General features: G+C 44.2%; 1 protein-coding gene and 1 long non-coding RNA gene across 3 annotated transcripts in view; both read left to right on the forward strand.

Annotated features, from left to right (window-relative positions):
• The window catches only part of AKAP12 (A-kinase anchoring protein 12), an 81582-nt gene extending 67172 nt beyond the window's left edge, over positions 1 to 14410 (forward strand). For both annotated transcript variants that reach the window (XM_090279979.1, XM_090279980.1), the window contains 2 exons: positions 6041 to 10997; positions 11643 to 14410. In XM_090279979.1, coding sequence (XP_090136105.1) covers positions 6041 to 10989 — 4949 coding nt within the window. In that variant the 3' untranslated portion in view covers positions 10990 to 10997; positions 11643 to 14410. The remainder of the gene's footprint in view (positions 1 to 6040; positions 10998 to 11642) is intronic.
• Positions 14411 to 16260: 1850 nt separating this feature from the next.
• LOC150007958 (uncharacterized) lies at positions 16261 to 20823 on the forward strand. Its single transcript, XR_016511863.1, has 3 exons — positions 16261 to 16339; positions 17847 to 17954; positions 20806 to 20823. It is a non-coding gene; the product is annotated as an uncharacterized LOC150007958 (long non-coding RNA).
• The last annotated feature ends 615 nt before the right edge of the window (positions 20824 to 21438 follow it).

Raw genomic sequence — 21438 nt, forward strand, 5'->3', positions numbered from 1 at the left:
TCTCTGCCTTCAGCCAGAGCCTGGGAAGTGCAGGCTGAGTTCAGTGTATACACGTGTGGGAAAGAAGGAGGGAAGTTTAACACAGAAAAGAGGGCTGCAGCCACATCTGACCAGCACTTGGTGCAAAATGGGGTACAGAGTCTAATAGTCTTTACACGGTGCAAAGAGAGAGGCAAGAGAGATGTCCGTGCCTCATTTTTTCACTTCGAAATGTTTATATTGGATGACACAGATGTAAAAATAGGTGCAATCTGGCATTCGCCTTTCAGGATTTGGAAGGATATCTGAACGTCGTGTCGTGGTGAATATCTGCAGCGTGTTCTTGTCCAGAAGGTCTGGGGAAGTCATGGGCTTCCCACTGGGGAGGGCTGAAAGCTGTTCGATGCTGCCCTCTTCTGTTCGAAAACATTCAAGGGTTTGGACAGGGATTTTATGCACGTGAACGTTCAGGACATAGTGTGATAGGGAAAAATTGGACCGGTACAGATTGTTTAACAATAAAGGGACGTAAAAATAAATTGTGCTGCCATTATATCACTTTCTAAGACATTGAAAAACTTAGAAGAAAATTTAAATATGAATAGTGATTATCTCTGGATAATTATAACTATGGTTGTTATTCCCATTTTCTGTATTTTAAAATCTATAATTTACATAGATTATTTTTTGGAATTGATAAAGACTTTAAAATAAATACTTCTGTTCTCAAGAAAACAATGAAGGAAAAAAGAACAATTGTAGCTTTTGTTTTGTTATTATTATAGATGACCAGCTGGTAGTTCATCCTCCTGACTAGTATTTGTAGGAAGGACTGGAGGTGACCTTACAGGTGAGGCACTAAGAACAGAAACTTCAAGACATTTTGTTTAAGGACCCCTCACTAATAGGTGGTGCAGCTGAAACTGAAACTGCCTCCAAGAACATCTTTAATCTTCTTCCCTTTTCCCTGAATTCTGTCTTTTTTGGGGGGGGATTGGGGGTGGTAAGGGGAGAGTAGTTTTTTCTATTACTCAGTACATTGACAACATTTATTTTATGTTATATAATGTGAGGCAGAGATCCAGTGATCTCCGAACTCAGGTAGGGTGAATCATCACCCTCTCCTTTTCTGTTTTCTATATTTTTATTACTTGTTTACTCTTCTCAGTGGTTTTTTTTTTTTTTTTAAACAATAACTTCAAACTTACAGAAAGTTGCAAAAATAAAAACAGTCCAGGGAACATCCAGATTCAGCTGTTGTAAACATTTACCTCATTTGCTTCATCGTTTACTCTCTATGTTGGAAAAGAAAACAAAAACAAAAGCCAGCATGAGATGAGATTTTCTGAACCACTAGAGGTCAGTTATACACATCATGGTCCTTTACTTCCTAATTCTTCATGTGTATTTCCTAAGAATAGAGATACTCCCACAGTGCAGTTATCAATGTTATACATTTATATTATAATACTTTAAAATAATGTATCCTTATTTCAGTTTTACCAGTTAATCTAATAATGTCTTAACATTCCCCCTTGCACTTATGAGATCCATCCTTGGGTCAGGTATTATATATTATATTCTTTAGCATCTTTTAAGCTAGAACATTTCCATAGCATTTGTCTTTTAAAACATTGACATGTTCAAAGCATGTAGTTCTCTCCCTATTTCCACACATTCCTTAGATTGTGTTTGTTTTCTCCTGATTCCATTTAGATTATTCATTCTTAGCCACGGGTCTGTCCTTTTCAGGGTATGGCACCCAATGTCTGTCTGTCCCTCATAGGTTGATCTTGAATTCTTGTCTTTTTTTCCCTCCTTGTATAATTAGGTTTCCCCCACCCTTTCTACTATTAAGCATGTCAATATCCTGCTCCTGCCTTCCGCCTTATTCCCATTTAGTACCCACTGATTGTTGCTTTCCCCAGGATTTACCATGATAGTTGCAAAAATGATGGTCAGGTGATCTTGTGAATCTGTGAATGGGTGAGTAGGATATATGTGTCTCTTCCTTCCTTCCTTCCTTCCTTCCTTCCTTCCTTCCTTCCTTCCTTCCTTCCTTTTCTTCCTCTTTCTCTTTCTTAAAGAATGACTGTAACCATGAAGTAAAAAACAGCTTTTTACACTGAAATGGAATTTAAGATGCTATCACATCAGACATATAGCAGTTTTCCCATTGCAGTGTGGAGCTGACATGTCTAAATACTTTATCTTGTCATAAGTTAAAATGTTGTAATGATTTATGGAAAATAAGAATTTTAACACTTTGAAGAATATGGAATTAATTTTCCTTTTAAAATGATAAACTGTGTTTTGCTCTTCTGTCAGCCTTTGGCCCACCAGAGATGCCACACACCTACTATATGACATTGGTCAAGTCAAAAGGCCATTTAAAAAAAAAGCAGACTTTATTTTTTTAGCTCGTTTTGGGTTCACAGCAAAAATGAGTGGAAAGTACAGAGAGTTCCTCTGTGTTCTCTGCGTCTCCCACTATCCACATCCCTCACCAAAGTGATACAGTTGTTAACAACCGATGAACCTACTTTGACTCATCATTATCACCCAGAGTCCATAGTTTTGTGTTAGAGGTCGGCTGTTAGTGTTGTACATTCTGTGGGTTTCATACAGTATTCCCTCACTTATCGCGGGTATTACATTCTAGACACACACACCCCCACCCCCGCAAAGTAGGAACCTTGTATTTATTCTACCCTCTTAAACCTACGTAACTTTAACAACATACGTATACAGTGCCGCAAAATCCCGTGATACAGTGAGACCGTGATAAGTGAACGGCGATACAGGGAGGAACGACTGTATTATACAAAGTAGTTTTGCTTCCCTAAATAATCCTCTGTGCTCTGCTATTCCTCCCCTGCAACACTGGTCTTTTACTGCCTCCATAGTTTTCTCTCTTCCAGAATGTCACATAGTTGGAATCACATAGCATGTAAAAGTTTCAGATGGGTTCTTTTACTTACATAATGTACATTTTAAGGCTTCTCCGTGTCTTTTCGTGGCTTCATGTAGCTCTTTATTTTTTAAAGCGCTTAGTAATATTTCATTATCTGGACGTACCATAATTTACCCATTCACCCAATGAAGGACATCTTGGTTGCTTGCAAGTTTTTGCAGTTATAAATAAAACTGCTGTAATCATCTGTGGACATAAGTTTTCAACTAATTTGGGTAAGTACCACGGAGTATCATTGCTGAATCTTGCGGTAAGAGTATGCTTAGTTTTAGAAGAAACTGCCAAACTATCCTCCAAAGTGGTTGTACCATTTTGCATTCCCCTGTGAACCAATAGGAGGGACCGTTACAGCTCTGCCCTCAAGCCATAAGGCTCTACAACTACATATGATAACTATGTAATGGGAACGAGCGCGAGGTCCCAGTTTTGTGCTGATAGTCAAGAAATTAAAGCTCTTGCAGCCTAACAAAAGCACGCACAGGTTCCTGCCGTGCATTGCGGGTCTGCGAGCTGACACTGAACGTGAACTTCCAGCTCTGAGAGTAGAGGGTTTGGCCACGTGCTCCATGAACGCCCTGCTTCCTGTAGTGCAGGTGAGAGGCAGTTCAGGAACCCAGCAGCAGTGAGGGTTAGCGGCAGCGTGGCTGTGCTTTAGCAGGCCTGGCTATCGGCCTCCAGTGCGCTTGGGTTTGAAGAGGGACCCCACTGGGGGGATGCCCAGAGCCGCCCGGAGGCTTTGCCTTATAAGCTTGCTTGGGGCTGCGCCCTCTGTGACGCACTTGCTTGGTGGCCCCCCCCCCAAGGGGGCGTTCCCATCCGCAGCACCGTCCCCTGGCGGCCACCAGGCTCCACCCAGCGATGGGGAAGCAGGGTGGAGAAGGTTGGGCCTCTGCGGGGCAGCACGCACCATGCTCTGGTGGAGTAACCTCTGCTGTGAGTAGTATGGCCCCTCCCCCATCCGTGCCATGGGCAGTTCACCCAGGGGACCTCGTGGGCAGGACGGCTTTGAGGGCCACTGGCGGTCGATTAGTGGTGGGAGCAGGGGTAGAAAATGCTACAAGTCTCAGAAAATCTTCAGAAAGGTGCTCTCACTAGAGAGCCCGGAGGTGAGCAAAATCGGGGATGTGGGACAAGATGGAGCCGGCGTTGCTATTCCGGATGCAACAGAGCGTAAGCGCTGCCAAATGATGAAAAGTGAGTGGGACCTAGGTTTCAATGTGGGTTCCGAGATGAGTGGGTAACCTCGTGATCGCGCGCGTTTTGGGGCAGGATACCCACCTCTAATGGGCACGTGTGTGCTCATAGTTGGCTTTTATGTTAGAACCTAATTTAAGCCTCGGCTGCCAGGCTAGGTAGTTCAGAAGGCTACCCAATATATCCTGCAGCCATTAAAGATCAGGAAGCTGTGACTGAAGCGGTATTTTAGGAAGCACGGTGGCTCTGTAAGGGCTGTACAGACATGCTGAGTGCAGAAGGCAAGTGGAGCTGAAATCGGGGCCGAGTTCAGTTTGTCCAGCCTTTGCGCAAAACACGAGGGCGAAGGCGGCATCTGGGCCCGCAGGGGCCCCGTCTGGAAGAGCATTCTGCGGAGAGTTGCTCCTAGGATTACATAGGTCAGAAGAGGCTACAGACCAGTTGACAGGATTTCATTTTTTTCTGTGATCCTATATACCTTTTTTAAAAAATGTGTTCAGCCCATATATCACTCTGTATAAAGAGAATTTTTGAATCTTGCTAAGCTATACCTAGCTATTTTGTTCTGCCACTTGGCAGCTGTTCATCTGTGTTTCCCTAGTGTTGACTGTAAACATTGCAGTCATCCCAGAATGTAAGAAAAGTGTTGCAAATTGAAACACGGGTTCAGGAACATGGAAGGAAGAACGGGGTCTGGCATTGCAGGATTAGCATCTATTTTCTCCCACTCTGTTAGCACGGAGTTCCTGCATTTTCTAGTGAATTCTAGAAAGGTTAGTTAATAACCTGGTTTTTACCTCCTGCTTGCTGGCAGGAAGTGTATGTTTGTGTTCATTACTAGTAAAATTGTACTAGAATAGTTTATTTGGGGGGTCTGACTATTTTTCTCTGTACGTCCAATGATATCATCCACCTTTTAAAAAGGATCACACCTCTTGTGTTGCATTAGAAATGTTTGCGGAAAGTCCTCTCGTATGTTTTTATGATTGGGGAAATTTGTAAGAAGAATGCATGCCGTGGAGATGCATTTAAAGAAATCCTTCTTGATGCAGTAGAATGACTATAAGGATCAAAATGGAAGTTATGTCTAAATTTTGATGAGCATTTTTTCGTAAGGATGTACGCCCTGCTCCCATTTACTTTAGTATCAATCTTGATTCATGGGTTTTTTTGAAAATTCAATGCATTATAATCCATCACTGTCACTGTTCTTTTTTATGCTTCTAAGTTTGGCCAGAGGGAGCCCCTTCAGGCTGGCTCCTGTGTTCTTTTGATATGCTCCCCCTCAGCTTTTGAGCACCTCTTTTCTGTTATGCTTAAGTATTCTTTGTACTTTTCTCCCAGCCCAGAATTTTCCAAGGAACTCTGGTGTCTTTTGGGGACATGTTAAGAGACCAGACTAGTGATCACATAGAATGCCCCTCCTTTACTTTTGCCTAGATAATTTATTTGTATTGTTATTTGCTTATTTCTCTAACCCTGTATTTTTTATAGAGTGGGAGTTGGGTCATGGATTCTGGATCACGGATGTGATTCTATTTTGCATTGCAACATAATGCACAATATCAGGTTGACCTGCCCTCTGTGATGTTGCGACTGCTTACATATAACTAATTTTTTGATAGTTGATCTTCTTAACTTCCTTGTTACAGGGAACCAGAAGAGCAGAGTAGCACCTTTGAACCTGAATTTTTTTAAAGGTCATTTGAAAGAAGTAGACATTGCCTATTCTATTGAGATTCACAAATACTGTTCAGACCCTGACCTCTCCTGGAATTGCCTGACCTTAAAGAAAGTATTAATTGGCTGTATTTTTAAAATATTTAGTTTTCTTGAATTGTAATCATTTTATCCTTTCTTTTCTCACCACTCCTCTCTTTTTTCTATTAATAGTTGGACAGAGAGACTCTGAAGATGTGAATGAAAGAGACCCAGATAAAGAGATGGCTGCCAACTCGGCAGTTGTTCAAGACATCACAAAGGAAGGGCAGGAGGAAATGCCTGAAATAATTGAGCAGATTCCTTCCTCAGAAAGCAATTTAGAAGAGCTAACACAGCCTGCTGAGTCCCAGACTAATGATGTTGGATTTAAGAAGGTGTTTAAGTTTGTTGGCTTTAAATTCACTGTGAAGAAGGATAAGAGTGAGAAGTCTGATACTGTCCAGCTACTCACCGTCAGAAAAGAGGACGGGGAGGGAGCAGAAGGAGCAGATGGGGCAGGTGACCACCAGGAGGTCAGCCGGGGGCCTGGAGAAGCCACACCCAAAGAAGGTGAACTGAAACAATTTACGGAGAAACCGGACGAGACCCTGAAACATGAGCAGAGCAACACCGAAATTTCTCTTCCAGCTGAGTCTGGTCAAGCTGCAGAGGAAGGCAAAGATGGAGAAGAAAAACAAGAGAAGGAACCAACCAAATCTCCAGACTCTCCAACGAGTCCAATGGCCAGCGAAACGGCATCGCCCTTCAAAAAATTCTTCACTCAAGGCTGGGCTGGCTGGCGAAAAAAGACCAGTTTCAGGAAGCCGAAGGAGGAGGAGCTGGAAGTGGTTGAGAAGAAAAAGGAGCAAGAGCCAGAAAGAGCAGACACGGAGGAAAAGGAAAAGACAGAAGACACCCCTGAGAAACTGGGGGCTCCTGAACAGCCACACCCGCAGGGGACCACAGAGAGTGCTAAGGATGCCAGAGTATCAGCTGAATATGAGAAGGTGGAGCTGCCCTCTGAAGGTCAAGTGCAGGGGTCTCCTGATGAGAAACCCGCCCCTTTAGCAACAGAAATATTTGATGAAAAAGTAGAGATCGTTGCCGAAGTCCACGTTAGCACTACGGAGAAGCAAACAGAGGAGCCGAGAGCGGAGGCAGAAGACATAGAAGAGTCCTTGCCATCTGAAAAACTGGTTGAGACGAATGCGGAACCTCCTGAAGAGTCGGTGACGACCAAAGCAGCGTGTGCCCCTGAAGGGGACCACACCCAGCCACCCGAACCACGTGCTGATGAAAAGCCGCCTACGCACCCTGAAGGCATTGTGAGTGAGGTGGAAATGCTGGGGGCGCAGGAGAGAGCTAAGGTGCAAGGGAGCCCTTTAAAGAAACTTTTTACGAGCACTGGCTTAAAAAAGCTTTCTGGAAAGAAACAGAAAGTGAAAAGAGGAGGAGGAGATGAAGAGGCAGGGGAACATCACCCAGTCGGAGCAGATTCCCCAGATAGTGCGGAGGAGCAAAAGGGCGACAGCTCTGCTTCCTCCCCCGAGGAACCCGAGGAGATCACGTGTCTGGAGAAAGGGATCGCGGAGGCGCACCAGGAGGGGGACGTCGAGGAAGGAACTACTTCCGACGGAGAGAAAAAGAGAGAAGGTGTGACTCCCTGGGCGTCTTTCAAAAAGATGGTGACGCCCAAGAAACGTGTCAGGCGGCTTTCTGAAAGCGATAAAGAAGATGAGCTGGAGAAGGTGAAGAGTGCCACTCTGTCTTCCGCGGAGAGCGCAGCGTCCGAAATGCACGAGGAGGTAAAGGGACACGGGGAAGAGCCGAAGCCCGAGGAGCCCAAGCGCAAGGTTGACACTTCGGTATCCTGGGAAGCTTTGATTTGCGTGGGGTCATCCAAGAAAAGAGCAAGAAAAGCGTCGTCTTCCGATGAGGAAGGGGGACCAAAACCGGCAGTGGGAGAAAGCCAAAAACCAGATGAAGCAGGAAAAGACAAAGAAGCAGGACCAGACACCGTCCCTGCTGGTTCCCATGAGCATGACCAGGGGCAGGGAAGCTCCTCACCTGAGCAAGCGGGAAGCCCCTCTGAAGGGGAGGGCGTTTCCACCTGGGAGTCATTTAAAAGATTAGTCACGGTAAGAAAAAAATCAAAGTCAAAGCCGGAAGAGAAAACTGAAGAGTCTGTTACAGGGACTGGTCTAGAACATTCAGCTGCAGATGTTGAAACCGGGAAAGAAGAGTCTTGGGTTTCAATTAAGAAATTTATTCCTGGACGGAGGAAGAAAAGGTCAGACGGCAAACAAGATCATGCCTCTATTGAAGATACGGGGCCGACTGAAGCCCACGAAGATGATGCTGACGTGCCAGCCGTGGTACCTCTGTCTGAGTATGATGCTGTGGAACGGGAGAAAATGGAAGCACAGGGTGCCCAGAAAAGTGAGGAGAAGCCTGAGCAAAAGGGAGCGGTTTCTGTGTCGGAGGAGCTCAGCAAGAGTCTTGTTCACACCGTGACTGTGGCTGTCGTGGATGGGGCAAGAGCCGTGACCAATATTGAAGAAAGGTCGCCTTCTTGGATCTCTGCTTCAGTGCCAGAACCTCTCAAGCAATCCGGAGAAGAAGCCAAGCCACGGAGTGGAGAGGTATTTGAACAAGAGGTTGTGGCAGAGGAAAGCGCCCTTGTCACCAAAGCTCTGCCTGAGAGCCAAGAGGCCAGTGACAACACGATTGTCAGCGAGATGGAATTAACCTCTGATGCCGTGACAGCTGCAGAAACCACGGGGGCATTTTGTGCTGAAGAAGCAACGGAAGCCTCTGGTGCTGAAGAGACCACCGACATGGTCTCGGCTGTTTCCCAGTTAACTGACTCTCCAGATACCACAGAGGAAGCTACACCGGTTCAGGAGGCGGAAGGCGGCATGCCAGACACGGAAGACCAGGACAGGCGAACTCAAGAGGTCCTGCAGGCGGTTGCAGAAAAAGTTAGAGAAGAGTCACAGCTGCCAGACGTCACAGGACCAGAAGATACACTTCAGACAATGCGGAAAGTAAAATCAAAAACACCAGAGGTGGGAGAAGAGGATTCTCAAGTGCCAGGTCTGAACCAAGAGATGGACGTGGTGTTGAAAGGACGAGTTGAAGAAACGGAAACCGAGAATTTGACACAAGGGGAGGTAAATGTACAAGCCACCCCAGAACGCTTTGAAAAAGTGCCTCAGATCACCGAGAGTGTAGAGTCCAGTGAGCTTGTAACTACCTGTCAACCGGAGACCTTGGTTGGGGTAAAATCGGAGGTTATACTGGAACAGGCTGCTGCCCTTGACTCAGCTGAAACTCTTACAGACAGTGAGACCAATGGAAGCACCCCAGTAGCAGATTCTGAAGCTCTGCATATCACACAGCGAGACAAGGTCATGGCCATCCATGTCGATAACGAGGTTGCATCTGGTACGGGATCCCAGGTCACAGAAGCAGAGGCAGTTCCTGCGCTGAAAGAGGTGCCCCCAGCACCCTCTGGTTTTCAGTCTCAGGAAGAACGTAAAGAACATTCAAAAATGGGAGAGGTTCTAGAACGTATGGCTAAGGAGGTATCCATGGAAACTATACCCACTCTCTCAAAGACTGAGGTGATTCAAGAGGTTGGCCAGTTTGCTGATGACGAAACCAAAGATGTGCCATTTGTTGAAGGACTGGAAGTGTCTGCAGACACAGAAATAATAGCCGGTCAGAAAAAGATCTGCGAAGTTGCCCTTCAAGGTGAAGTTACTAAAGAAGCTGAATTTCAAAAGAGTGAAAATATTGACCTCCAGAGTCATACACAGTCTCATCCAACCGCAGTGGCAAGAGAGATGGTAGTTCAAGTAGAAAAGGAAGAAATGGAAGCAAAGCCAGCTCAAGTGAGTGAGGAGAAACTTGAGCCAAAAATAGCTGAAGTGCTCAGTAAACAGATGGTCCAGACAGTTCACGTGACCATCGTAGACGGGGAAAAGGAAGTTATCAGTTGTGAAGAAAGTTCTTCTTGGCTTATTCAAGAGGAGGCAGTCTGCACAGAAATTCAAGTTCAAAGCTCTGCAGCATCATTACCTCTAACAGTTGCAACAGTAGAGGAGAAGGTCTTAGGAGAAACTATCAAGATTTTAGAAACAGCTGGAACCCTGGCGTCTGCAGATGCATATTTGGAACCAGAAGAAGAGTTCTCTGGAAGAGAAGACTTTATTGTTCAGCCAGGGGAAGGTGCAGTGCCCGTAGGGACTGAGTCTCGGGTGGAATCAATACCAGTGATAGTGCCTGCTACCCCCGAAAAAGGCATCAGTGCTGACCTGGAAGGAGATAAAACATCACAGAAAGAGAGGTCAGATGATGACTACAAGCAGGTTAGCTGTCAGGAAGTTAGCGTGAGTGAAACAGAGGAAGATTTAAAGGCGGAAAAGGAGATTTGGCAACTTAAGACTGAGAGCCGTAAACTTGTCCAAAATGTAATTCAGACAGCCGTTGACCAGTTGGTGGGTACAGAAGAAACAGCCACCGATTGCCAGACACCGGCTCAGCTGATCAAAGCCGACATTCAGGAAGCTGAACAGCAAATTGAAAAAGAAGAAAAGGAACTTCAGGTCTCCGTAGAGGATGAAACACAAAGTACCACAGCCAAAGAGGGGTCCGCACTGACCGCTGCGGAACAAACATGCTCAGATGTTTCCAAAGACGTGAATGCAGCTTCACAAGAGGTCATGGCCATGGAGATCAAAGGCTCCAGTGTAAATGACCAGCAGCTGGAAGAGGTGATTCTCCCAACCCAGGAAAAGAGAGAAGCAGCTGGAACAGAGTCTGTGCGGGAAGATGGTGACCAAGCCGGCTTAGGAGAAAGAATAGAGAAGCCTCTGTCTGAATCCCAAGAGGATGAAAAAGGTGATTCTGTCGATTACCCCGAGAAGCAAACCACAGCCCTGGAAGACCGTGATGCTTTGGGAGTCTTAACCAAAGAGTCTGCGGATGCAAATGGACCAAAACTAAAAGAGAAGGAAGTAGAATTTCAGGACGGAAAAGGGCAGAGCAAGTCAGAAAAGGAGACCAAAATACCAACACAAGAGGAGGCACCGAAACAAGAGAGGCAGCCAGTGACACCAGAACTTACAGAATCCTAAAACACCATGTAAGTAAGCTTCCTTTTCTTCTACAATTTTTCTTCATTAATGCCATTTGTTAGCAGATTTTTTATAAGGGAAGCAGGAGTTCAAATAATTATAATTTTATGCCGAACTTGCCATTGGGGAAATAACTATCAACCAGACTAGGTCTGGGCTAAGTTAGGTTTTTTCTCTCTCATTGAAATGCCATTCAGTCGTATAGGTGTCATAAAAATAATGATTTCATTTTACCCCCAGTGTGACTGCTTTTGAAGAAAATAAAGGCCTGCTTGTGTGTGCCTAAGTGTGCATGTTTGTGTGTGTGTTTGGCCAAAGACCTATGAACTACTTTGTGCTCACTCAGCTCCGTACTGAACTGTCCATTGAATTTTTAAATAAGAAAGATGATTTTTTTTCAGCAGTAGTAACAAACATTTTTTAAAAAAGTTCCAGGGCATGTGACGAGCCTGACTCCGTGAACCGCAGACATTGGTTTTGAGGTCATGGAGCACATGTTGCGGACCCTCGCCCCCTTGCTTTCTTATAGAATTAAACAACGGTATCGGTCTCCAGTGACTGCAGCTCACCTTCACAGCTACTCTGTGGTGGAATAAAAGAGGAGGGAAGAAAAGGGAATCTTACTCACTGCTGAATCTTCCTTTCCCCTCTAGTTACCTTCATGTATTTGCAAGACCAGACTGTGAAGACAAGTAGTGGAACAAAATGAATGCTGCTCCTGAGACCGAAGACCAATATTTCAGAACTTGGACAACTGAAGAACAGGCCCATCAACTGATCTCCTTCCCAGGGCCCCCCCGCCGACAATCCCGAGGCTTCATCGGGAGCTACAACCGGCTCACATTCCAGCTTTTGAAGACCACCCTGTCGTTTTCCCTTGATACCATGTAACGTCTCTCATTTAAGGTCCTGAATTCTAAACCTGGAACTGGAGTTGGAAATACCTAGTTCTCCTTCTCAAACTGGAGTATCATTCTTTATGTATTTATATGTATGTTTTAAGTAATCCTCCTCCTGTATCTATTGTATATTTCTTCTTAATGTTTGAGGACATGTGCAGTCTAGTACATTTCTTTTGTATCACACAGTACATGACGAGGCATGCGACCACAGTGGAGCCTTGGGGAGCTTCTTTATGACCTGTGAAAACAGCTTCCTAGAAAGAACATTCCTTGATCAGATGCTACAGCTTTTATTTTAAAATTCACTAAGGATTAGGTCTCCGATTAGTATTACTCTGAGATTGGTCACTTTCCTAGTATGCACAGTGTGCTAAAAATAAGTTTGTTTTTTTTTTCCTTCTTTTTTGAGGGGGGAGGGAAACACACAGAATGCTCCATTGTTACTGTGAAAGTTTTCTTTCTGGCCCAATAGAAGTTGGAAGTTTTTTGTTGTTGTTTTTTTCAGTAGCACATTAACTTGAAGTCTTTTTTCCTAATTGTTATGGATGTTTGGACAGATGAGTGTGCTTAGCCCTGACACAAAGTAGTGATATTTCTTTCATACTATTAAGAAAAGAATTGACTGGCTTTAAAATTTTTGATTCTACTCTTAGATGTTGGACCACATTCACACACAGCATGAAGCAGGTCAGGTTCTTTGCAAATGGTATTTTGATAGATGCTGGCTTGTGTCTGTGCCATATTTATGCCCACTCTTTTCAGACAATGTTGCATTATGTTCATTTCCAGAAATTGTAACTTGACAACTGATTTAAATAAAATATTTGCTTCACTTAGATTTGCTGGTTTTATTAGCTACTAGGAAGCCTGGGACATATGTTTGCTGCATTCTAAAAGCAGAATAAGTTAGAACTTTGTCATGTGGTCTCTGTATGATGTTACTTACCACTTTATACCAGTTTGAGCTGAAGTTCAGAGGAAGTGAACAGCTAGGTATTTGCCAGAATGAGCCAGGAGCTTTTCAGATTGACAGTGCTGTTACAATGCTACCATCTGGTGGTGTCTTCCTGAAAAGGTCAGTTTTCTTAGTTAATACTTTGTTAATGACATGTTTCTAGAAAGAAAGCTTAAGAAGGCTTAATAGTCAAAACACCATGCCTGACAGGTGATCTATCTTAGGATTTTTTAAATGTTAAAATGACTTAGGATTCTCGCTAATATATGAAGGGTTCTGTCAAACAATTGCCACACAAAGAATAAGTCACCTGTCTACCCTAAAATTCCACTTTTTCACATGCAAAATTGGCCTGGCATATATACCTCTTAAATTTTAACCAAACTCAGTACTCTAGTTTGAGAACTTAAGTTCAACTGCCAATTAGTGGTTGTAAAACGTAACATTCTAGAAAGACTAGAATAGTCACAGCAGAAAGAAAATTTGCTGTTCAAACTGGAGAGTAGTTTCTCTTTTACCAACAAACCTGACCACAACAAAATTGGCTGTAGTAGAAAGGTACCTCCTAAGAGTGTACATGACCTTGTGTCTGGAAAGCACTGAATCTCCTTTTAGGAGTTAGTCTAATGTGTAATAGCGACCTGTGCTTAATTATTAAACTTTAAAATTTCCAAATTAAAAAAAAAAACAACAACACTCTGAGCTAAATAGCTTCTTTTGCCAACTTGAGACTTTAAAAAAACTGCTAGCGTCAATTTTTGAAGATCAAAAAGTATTGGAGATGACAGTGATTTGTAAGGAGTTCACAATAGCTCCAATATTGACTTCCTCTCTGTTGCAGGAAGAAACTTTGTGCTATTTTGAATAGATTACAGATTTTTGTAGTGTGTGGTAAACAGGTTTTCTTTTTTATTTGTTTGTTGAAATGCCATCCTGCCACTTCATCCCATTTGTTTGACATGTGGCAAACCAGGTCCTCATCACCGCCGGTGTTAGTCATGACTGCCTCTCATACTAATTCATAATCTGGACATGCCCTGGATTACTCCTGTAATTCCTTCTGTACAAGCTCTGTACCTCTGTACATCAGCAACAGTGTTTTATTAACAAGAGACATGCTATTAACAGTAGCGTGAAATACTGTTCTGTATCATAATTCTAAAGCTGCTGTTACTTCAGGAAGTTCATAATAACCACGTAAACCGCAGAAATTGGAGCAAGTGCCTAAATTTTGCTGTTTTTGGCATTACTGTGGAACCATGTACAACAGAAAGCAATGCAAACCTTGTAACCTCTCGCCACTTCTTGTAATTGAGGACTATAAAATGTTCCCCTTCAGGTTATTTTGCTAATGGTACACACAAGTTGCCTCTCTGTACACATATACTTTGTTCCAAGAATTTCCTTTGATGTTTGGAGCTACGGATAGTCAAGGGCTGACAATTTTAGCTTTCGGTGTAAGCTTCAAGCCTAGCAGTTTTCTTTAACCTGAGACAGTATTTGATTCCTAGTTCTGTTTGGGGGCAAACTTTCATTTATCTAAATAAAATGCAACCTAATTGAATGCCATGGATTTTCTTTCTGTAATTTCACCTTAATTCAGTTTTGATTGCTTGTCTCTTTCCTGTTGTGATATTCATCACACATTTAACCTCTGCTTTTAACTACTTAGTCATCCCTTTGAGACACTGTCCACAGAGCATCATGGGAGTTAAAAATGTATCAGGGTTATGTATGAATGCACATAAATCTCTTATCGGTGATTCTTAATCTTCTGGGGTTGGGGCCCCTTTAATTGGAATCTTATTAAACCTCTGGCTGACCCTCCAAAAACCCAAAAGTGAACACCCGTGTTATGTACAGTTTTTGGATAATCACAGACCTCTGAAACCCCAACCAACACTCAGAACTAGAGTTAAACCCCTTACCCAACTCTACAAGACAGGAAATGGACACAATCCAAGGATTCCACGTAGTCAGAGGCTGGAACCCGAACACGACCAATGTGTTCAGTAACTTCAGGTTTACATGACTTCATTTCCAATGTGATTCTAGAAATGGATCTGCTGGACGACCTTGCATTTTTGTTCAAATGCAAGTTTCTCCTCACCACCAAATTCCTAATGACCTCCAGCCTAGGTCTCTGTAATTAGGAGAATGATCTGGGGCCTGCTTTTATTTATGAGAAAGTTGAGATTTAGATAATCTCCTTTTGAGGCAGTGGTTCTCAACCTTCGTAATGCCGCGACCCTTTCATATAGTTCCTCGTGTTGTGGTGAGCCCCAACCATAAAATTATTTTTGTTGCTACTTCATAAGTGTAATTTTGCTACTGTTATGAATTGTAATGTAAACATCTGATATGTAGGATATATTTTCATTGTTACAAATTGAACATAAAGCATAATGATTAATCACAAAAACTATGTAATTATATATGTGTTTTCTGATGGTCTTAGGCGACCCCTGTGAAAGGGTTGTTCACCCCCCAAAGGGATCACGACCCGCAGGTTGAGAACCGCTGTTTTAAGGGATAACACAGGTTTTGGCTAAGGTGGCCAGGGCTTGTGGATGACATTGAAGATAATGATTTTTAAAAAAATGTCACAGCTTGGAACTCAGACCCATTTCTTGGCATCGGAATATAACTGGTGTCCTTGCAGTGTTCTACTGTAATCTCAAAAACTGCATACTTTGCCATTGCTTAATGGCATCAAAAATTTTAATACCAGAGAAGAGTCACATCTGACCTCTTAGGCGAAGCTTCACTATAACACTACTATTTGGAGACCAGAGGTCAAGTAACAACAGTTCCAAATTGATGAAATTAGGACCCAATGTGTTATTTCCCTACAACAGGATATTGAACACTAAAGCCTAGTTCTAACTGAAGCCTGTGCTTTTCCTTCTAATCGAAATAATTTGGCGTAATTAATGAGCACAGAGAAAATACCATATATTAGGCTAATTTAAAAACCACATTGTGCCTGATCCTTTTAATCTTCGTTAGCTTTTCAGAGCTGACCCAATTCCTGGAAAAGCAGGGGGGTTGCCTCTAAGCACAATTAGGGTTCTTTTTAAAGACTACAGAAACGGATACTGCCGGGTTGGCCAGCTATTTCAAGGAATGAGATTAATCCTAAAACGTCATTAAACATAAATTAGCAGGGAAATGATGCTATGCTGCTGACTCCCAGGGCAGTGTTGTGGGGTCGGGTGGTGGAGGAGTGTCCCGAGTTTTTGGTTACCACAACGCTGGGTGATACGGAAAGCGCTGATCAGTTCCCTGGGGAGGAGTAGGAAGGGGCTGTGGAAGGAGGTTGCCCAAGGCAACGGTAGGCAGTCTGGGACGGGATTGGCTGAGAAGCTGCCTCCAGGGCTCAGGGAACTATAGGCGAAATTTGAAAAGGGCTCGGGCTCTCTGGCTCTCGGGCTGTCTTCCTCCAGGGTGGCTGGACGATTGTTCTGCAGCCGCCTGTGTTTCCCAGCGAACGGTATTTGGATGGGTTTTGGATGGGAGAAGAAACTCGGGGCGCAGCCCAGGATCGGGCTGGCCTGGCAGAGGGGGGCAGGGTTTTTCTGGATCTTTGGGCGTCCTGGAGGGGAGGGGCTCTGAGGCAGAAGCCTGCCATTCTCCCAGAATTGTGTAGCTTGTCTATCTTATGTTGTTTTAGTTTGTAAACTAAACCTATAGAAATAATATAATTAAAAACGAACAGGGGAGGAAAAAAAATACTAGGGGAATTCAGGTGTTAAAGATATTAATTAGCCTTAACTGATAGATAGGCTTAAGTGACTAAAGCTGTAACTAAAGAGTGAAAGATTTTTAGCCTTAATTGATAGGCCTGAGTGACTAATGCATGCCTTAGCCTGGCCTCTGGAATTTTGTCTGGAGGGTGGGGGCAGGCAGCAGGACCCCCACTCGTCGTCGGCAGCCGTCCGTCTAGAAAGACGATGGCGTAGCTTCCTGAGAGACTATCTGCACCGCCGAGAATGGCTGTGCAGTCCGATTCGGGAAACTGAAGCTACAGAGCCTGGGCAGGGTGATATGGAGGGTCTGCTGTTGCCCATGCAGCAGACCCCCCCTCTCTTCGCAGCTGAAGGGTCCAAGGGAAAGACGAAGTCAATACAGCTTGGCTTCAGGTGCGCCGCAGGAGTTGCCGGTGTTGACTACAATGTCAAAAGGACCCCCACTAGCTGTTCAGTAACATAGGGTGTTTCTAGAAATTAATGAGATTAGAGGTACTCATGATCCCGCAAGGCCCAGGACAGCCCTTTTTTAAGAAAGGGTTTTCGATCTTAAATGCCCATGCAGTAGAAATTTTCTTCCAGCTTTCACAGAATTAAAGGCTGCAGTTGGGAGGAGACTAGCTAACATGTTACCATAATAATCCAGACAGGAGCTGATCAAGGCCTATAATAAGGTAATGGCAGTTTGGAGAGAGGTGGGTGAGATCGAGAGATAGTGGGGAGTATAATCAACAGGACAGGATACCTGGTTATCTGTCCTGGGAACAGTGTGGGGTGAAGAAGGAAGTTCCTGGGTTGCCACCCTACCTGCGGGGTCCTGTACTGACATGGGTGGAGGTGGTGAGATAATATTAACTTTGGAGGTGTTCCATTTGAGAGGCTTATGAGATCTCCAAGGATAAATGCAGAATGGGCCGCTGGGTAGACAGGTCTGACAAACAAGAGTTCAGGACAGTCAGACATCAATGGTTCTTCTGCGAGGGAAAAACCACCTGCACAAGATCCTTGCAACATTGCTTAAAATCTCATGCACACGCTTTGGTGACTAGGAGAGTTGAGGCTTGAGAGTTCACTGACGCTGTCATAGTCGTTTTCATTTCAGAATGTGTAACCAGCCCTGGCTGGCGTGGCTCAGGGTGCTGAGCGCTGCCCAGCGAACCAAAAGGTCGCCCTGTTGGGGGCACATGCCTGGGTTGTGGATTGATTGATGTTTCTCTCTCTCTCTTTCTCCCTCTCTTCTCCTCTCTCTAGAAATGAATAAATTAAACCTTAAAAAAAATGTGTAACCAAGTACTTCACAAGACTTTTTCCTGTTCTGAAAGTGCTTTACACACTGGAGAGCAAAATGCACTAATATTAGTAAGTAGCATATTATGCATTAATATAAGTAGAAGAGGAGGAACGTTGATAACATTGTCCACTAGAAGTAATGTTGTAACTGTCGGTGCCTGCTGTGTCCTTGACTGTTTTGGTGGGTTCCAAATAATGGCATTGACCTTCCTAAAATTTTATAAATGCTGTGTTTTAGAGAGGAAACACCCCTTTGTGCCGCCTGCACTTGCTTTTCCTCCCCCTCTCCCTGGTGCCTTTTCAGTATTTGTGGCTTGCTGGCACATCCCCCTGAAACACCTGAAAGTGGGGAGAAACGAGAGGTGGGGGCTCGGGGTGGGAGGTGCCCCCTGCTGTCTCCCGGGCCACTCCCGAGGCCTCTGGGACCGCATGTCCGTCAGGCTCCTGGTTCTCTGTGGTTGGCTGCCTTCTAACCTTTGTCTGCTTAGGGGCATCTCTAAGTGAAAAGGTAAAAGAATTGTTTGGTCCTTTTTTTTTGTTTTTGTTTCTTTGTTTTTTGCTAACAGCCCCCCCAAATTTAAACAACAGTTATTGAAGGATTTCTGAGGCAGGGTGCTGGTAGCAGAGAGGGTCCTGGATGGGAGACCTGGACTCTATTCACCACTAAGTAGTTTATGACCTTGGCCAATGGCCTTTCACTATTGTGTCTCCTCATCCTGATCCTTCCTCCCTTACCGTAAGCGGCCCCATCGAGGTGCCCTCCTCAAAAACTATGTAAGGTATTGGTGACTTCTCTGTGCTCACAGGTTAACAAGGGCATTGAGAATGAGAACACGGAGATATAGAATAAACCCCACGGTCTCAGACAGGCACCAACCTGTACCTTGCACACATCTCATCAAGAAACAGCTTGCTTTGAATCAAGAAGCACGCTAAGCCCTGGCTGCTGTGGCTCAGTGGATTGAGCGTCGGCCTGCGAACCAAGTGTCGCTGGTTCGATTCCCAGTCAGGGCACATGACTAGGTTGCACGTCAAGTCCCCAGTTGGGGGCGTGTGAGGGGCAACCGCACATTGATGCTTCTCTCCCTCTCTTTCTCCTTTCCCCTCTCTCTAAAAACAGATAAATAAAATAAAAATTAAATTAAATTAAAAAATAAAAGCATGCTAAGAATGGTACATTATTAGCTCCCCTGGTTATTATTATTCTGAGAAGCGTAGAACCAAGAAAGGACTATATACTATAGCAAAAATTATATAGTAATTCTGTGGTTCTCAAAATGTGGCTGTTGGCATCATTATCATCATCATCATCATCATCATCATCATCTGGAACCTGTTCAACATGCAAATTTTTAGGCTCACCTGGACAGACTGAATTAGGCACTCTGGGGGCAGGACCTGTGATCTGTTTTAGCAAGCCCTCCAGGAGATTCCGACGTGCTGAAGTTTTAGGGCCACCTTGGAATAAGACTATGAAACAGGTTTACATTAATTGCCTCAAACATAGAACAAATAGGTTAACAGTTGAAAAAGCTTTCCTCACCTGACCGCCCCCCTCCCACCCCACCATCCACCTGTTTCTACCCCCACAGAAAGGTTTGCATATTTGGGATAGTATCATCTGAGCCATGTGCGAGTTTGAATCCTGGCTGACTCCCACTGGCTGGGTCACCTCAGAAAAATTACTTAACTCCTCTGGACCTCAGTGTCCTCATCAGTAATAACGGGACGCATGTCTGACAGGACTGTTGGGAGGAGCCGATGTTAGCACCCAGCACACAGGCACCCACTACAGGATCTCACTTTCTCCTCATTCAGTCCTTCAGTTGGCAACAAATTCTTTAAAAGGACTGATCTTCACGACCACAGGGGATTCTGGTCAGGACAGGTCTTATCCATTTTCCAGAGAATAGCACAAGGTTGATTCAAGAGTATAATAACCACCTCTTTAAAAAAAATCCTCACCAAAGACACGTTCATTAAGAGGGGAAAAAAAGGGAGAAAGAAAGGAGAGACACTGACTAGCTGCCTCTTGCATGCTCCCTGAGCAGGGGCCAAACTTAGGCATGTGCCTGGACTGGGAATCAAACCCGTGACCTTTTGGTTTAGTGACAACACTCCAACCAAATGAGCCACACCAGCCAGGCTAATTCCCACTTTTTATGTTCAAAAACATTTTGATCTTTCCTGAGAATAAAATGACAGAATAGTATTTCATCCTGCTCTATTTCCTTTTTTTTTGCAGTAAAGATTCTCAGTCTAATTTTTATTTAGAGCTGTTAACAGTTTAGTTGATATTCCAGTTGTGTTTAAGGAACAAGTTTCAGAAAAGGCAGATTAATTGATGTCTCTTAATATAATTAACTTATTTGCTTAACATTTCTAAGCCTAAATCTCATTTCACTGCAAATAATGCACAGCAATAATTTGTCCTAAAGTGGATGACTGAAAAAAGTCAAAATGCAACTGAAGTATTTTGAAGGTTATGAAACTCAGTCAACCTGAAGAACAAAATTACAATCCATTACATTCCCCATGCAAACAATTGTCTTAGAATTAATTCCTAGTGAATTCCTGAAGAGAGGGCTCCACTGCCCCCATCAAATTCCCAGCCAAATTGCAGGACATAGTCCCCCATACATGCTCCCCACCCATCTTCCAAGTGTCTGTACTTAAAAAAACATCAATGTGTGGTTGCCTCTTGTGCACCCCCAACTAGGGACCTGGCCCGTAACCCGGGGAATTGATCTGGCGAGCCTTTGGTTTGAAGGCCAGCGCTCAATCCACTGAGCCACACCAGCCAGGGCTGTATTTTTTTAAACATAGCAATTCAGGGTTTTACCTGAAGTGTGACCAAAGCCTGCCATTTTGAATTGAAGGGTTCATTTTGAATGCCTCTTCTTTTCCCCTTTCTTACAAGGTGAAATAACAAAGAACAGTGTCCAGTTCTTATGGTGAACAAGGTGTGTCTACTCCACCTTCTTGTATCATTATCCAAAGCTGCCTTATTTATCAGCGTTACTGAAAAACTCCTCTGGTAAAATAAAATCCTACAGTACTTTACCAAATCTACTGTTTAGCAGTGTTTGTTGAACGAATCCCTTTTTACTGTTTCCCCTATGAAGGGAAAAAGCAGTAGAATGAGTGGCATTAATAACGGCTAGTATGAGAACGACAGCTTAGAGGAATTCTGAAGCTTAGGTGTGTGTTCGTACCCTCAACTGAAGTTCCTACGGTTTATTGGCTTATTTAAATCGGTCCTATCAGAAACTCAGAAGAAGTTGTTACATGTATAACCTCTTGGGGTTAGATAGGCACCCGGCTTCCAGGGTAGGGCGGGTGGGCTTCCTTATCTGTCCCCTGCTATGCTGGGAGGAGCTGGCATCCTGCAGGACAGCCACAGTGGAGGAGACTGACGGCTGGTGCTAAGAGCCCCTGCACCCCACACACAGTGAGTGAACACAATGCCTGCCCTTCCCTTCGACCCACCGAGTGGCGGGAGCTGAGCAGGGCTGACCGGCATCTTGCCTCACCCCTCTCTCCCCACCCACCG

The sequence above is a fragment of the Furipterus horrens genome, unplaced genomic scaffold, assembly GCF_987537825.1.
Source record: "Furipterus horrens unplaced genomic scaffold, mFurHor1.1.pri manual_scaffold_6, whole genome shotgun sequence".
NCBI classification, from domain to species: domain Eukaryota; kingdom Metazoa; phylum Chordata; class Mammalia; order Chiroptera; family Furipteridae; genus Furipterus; species Furipterus horrens.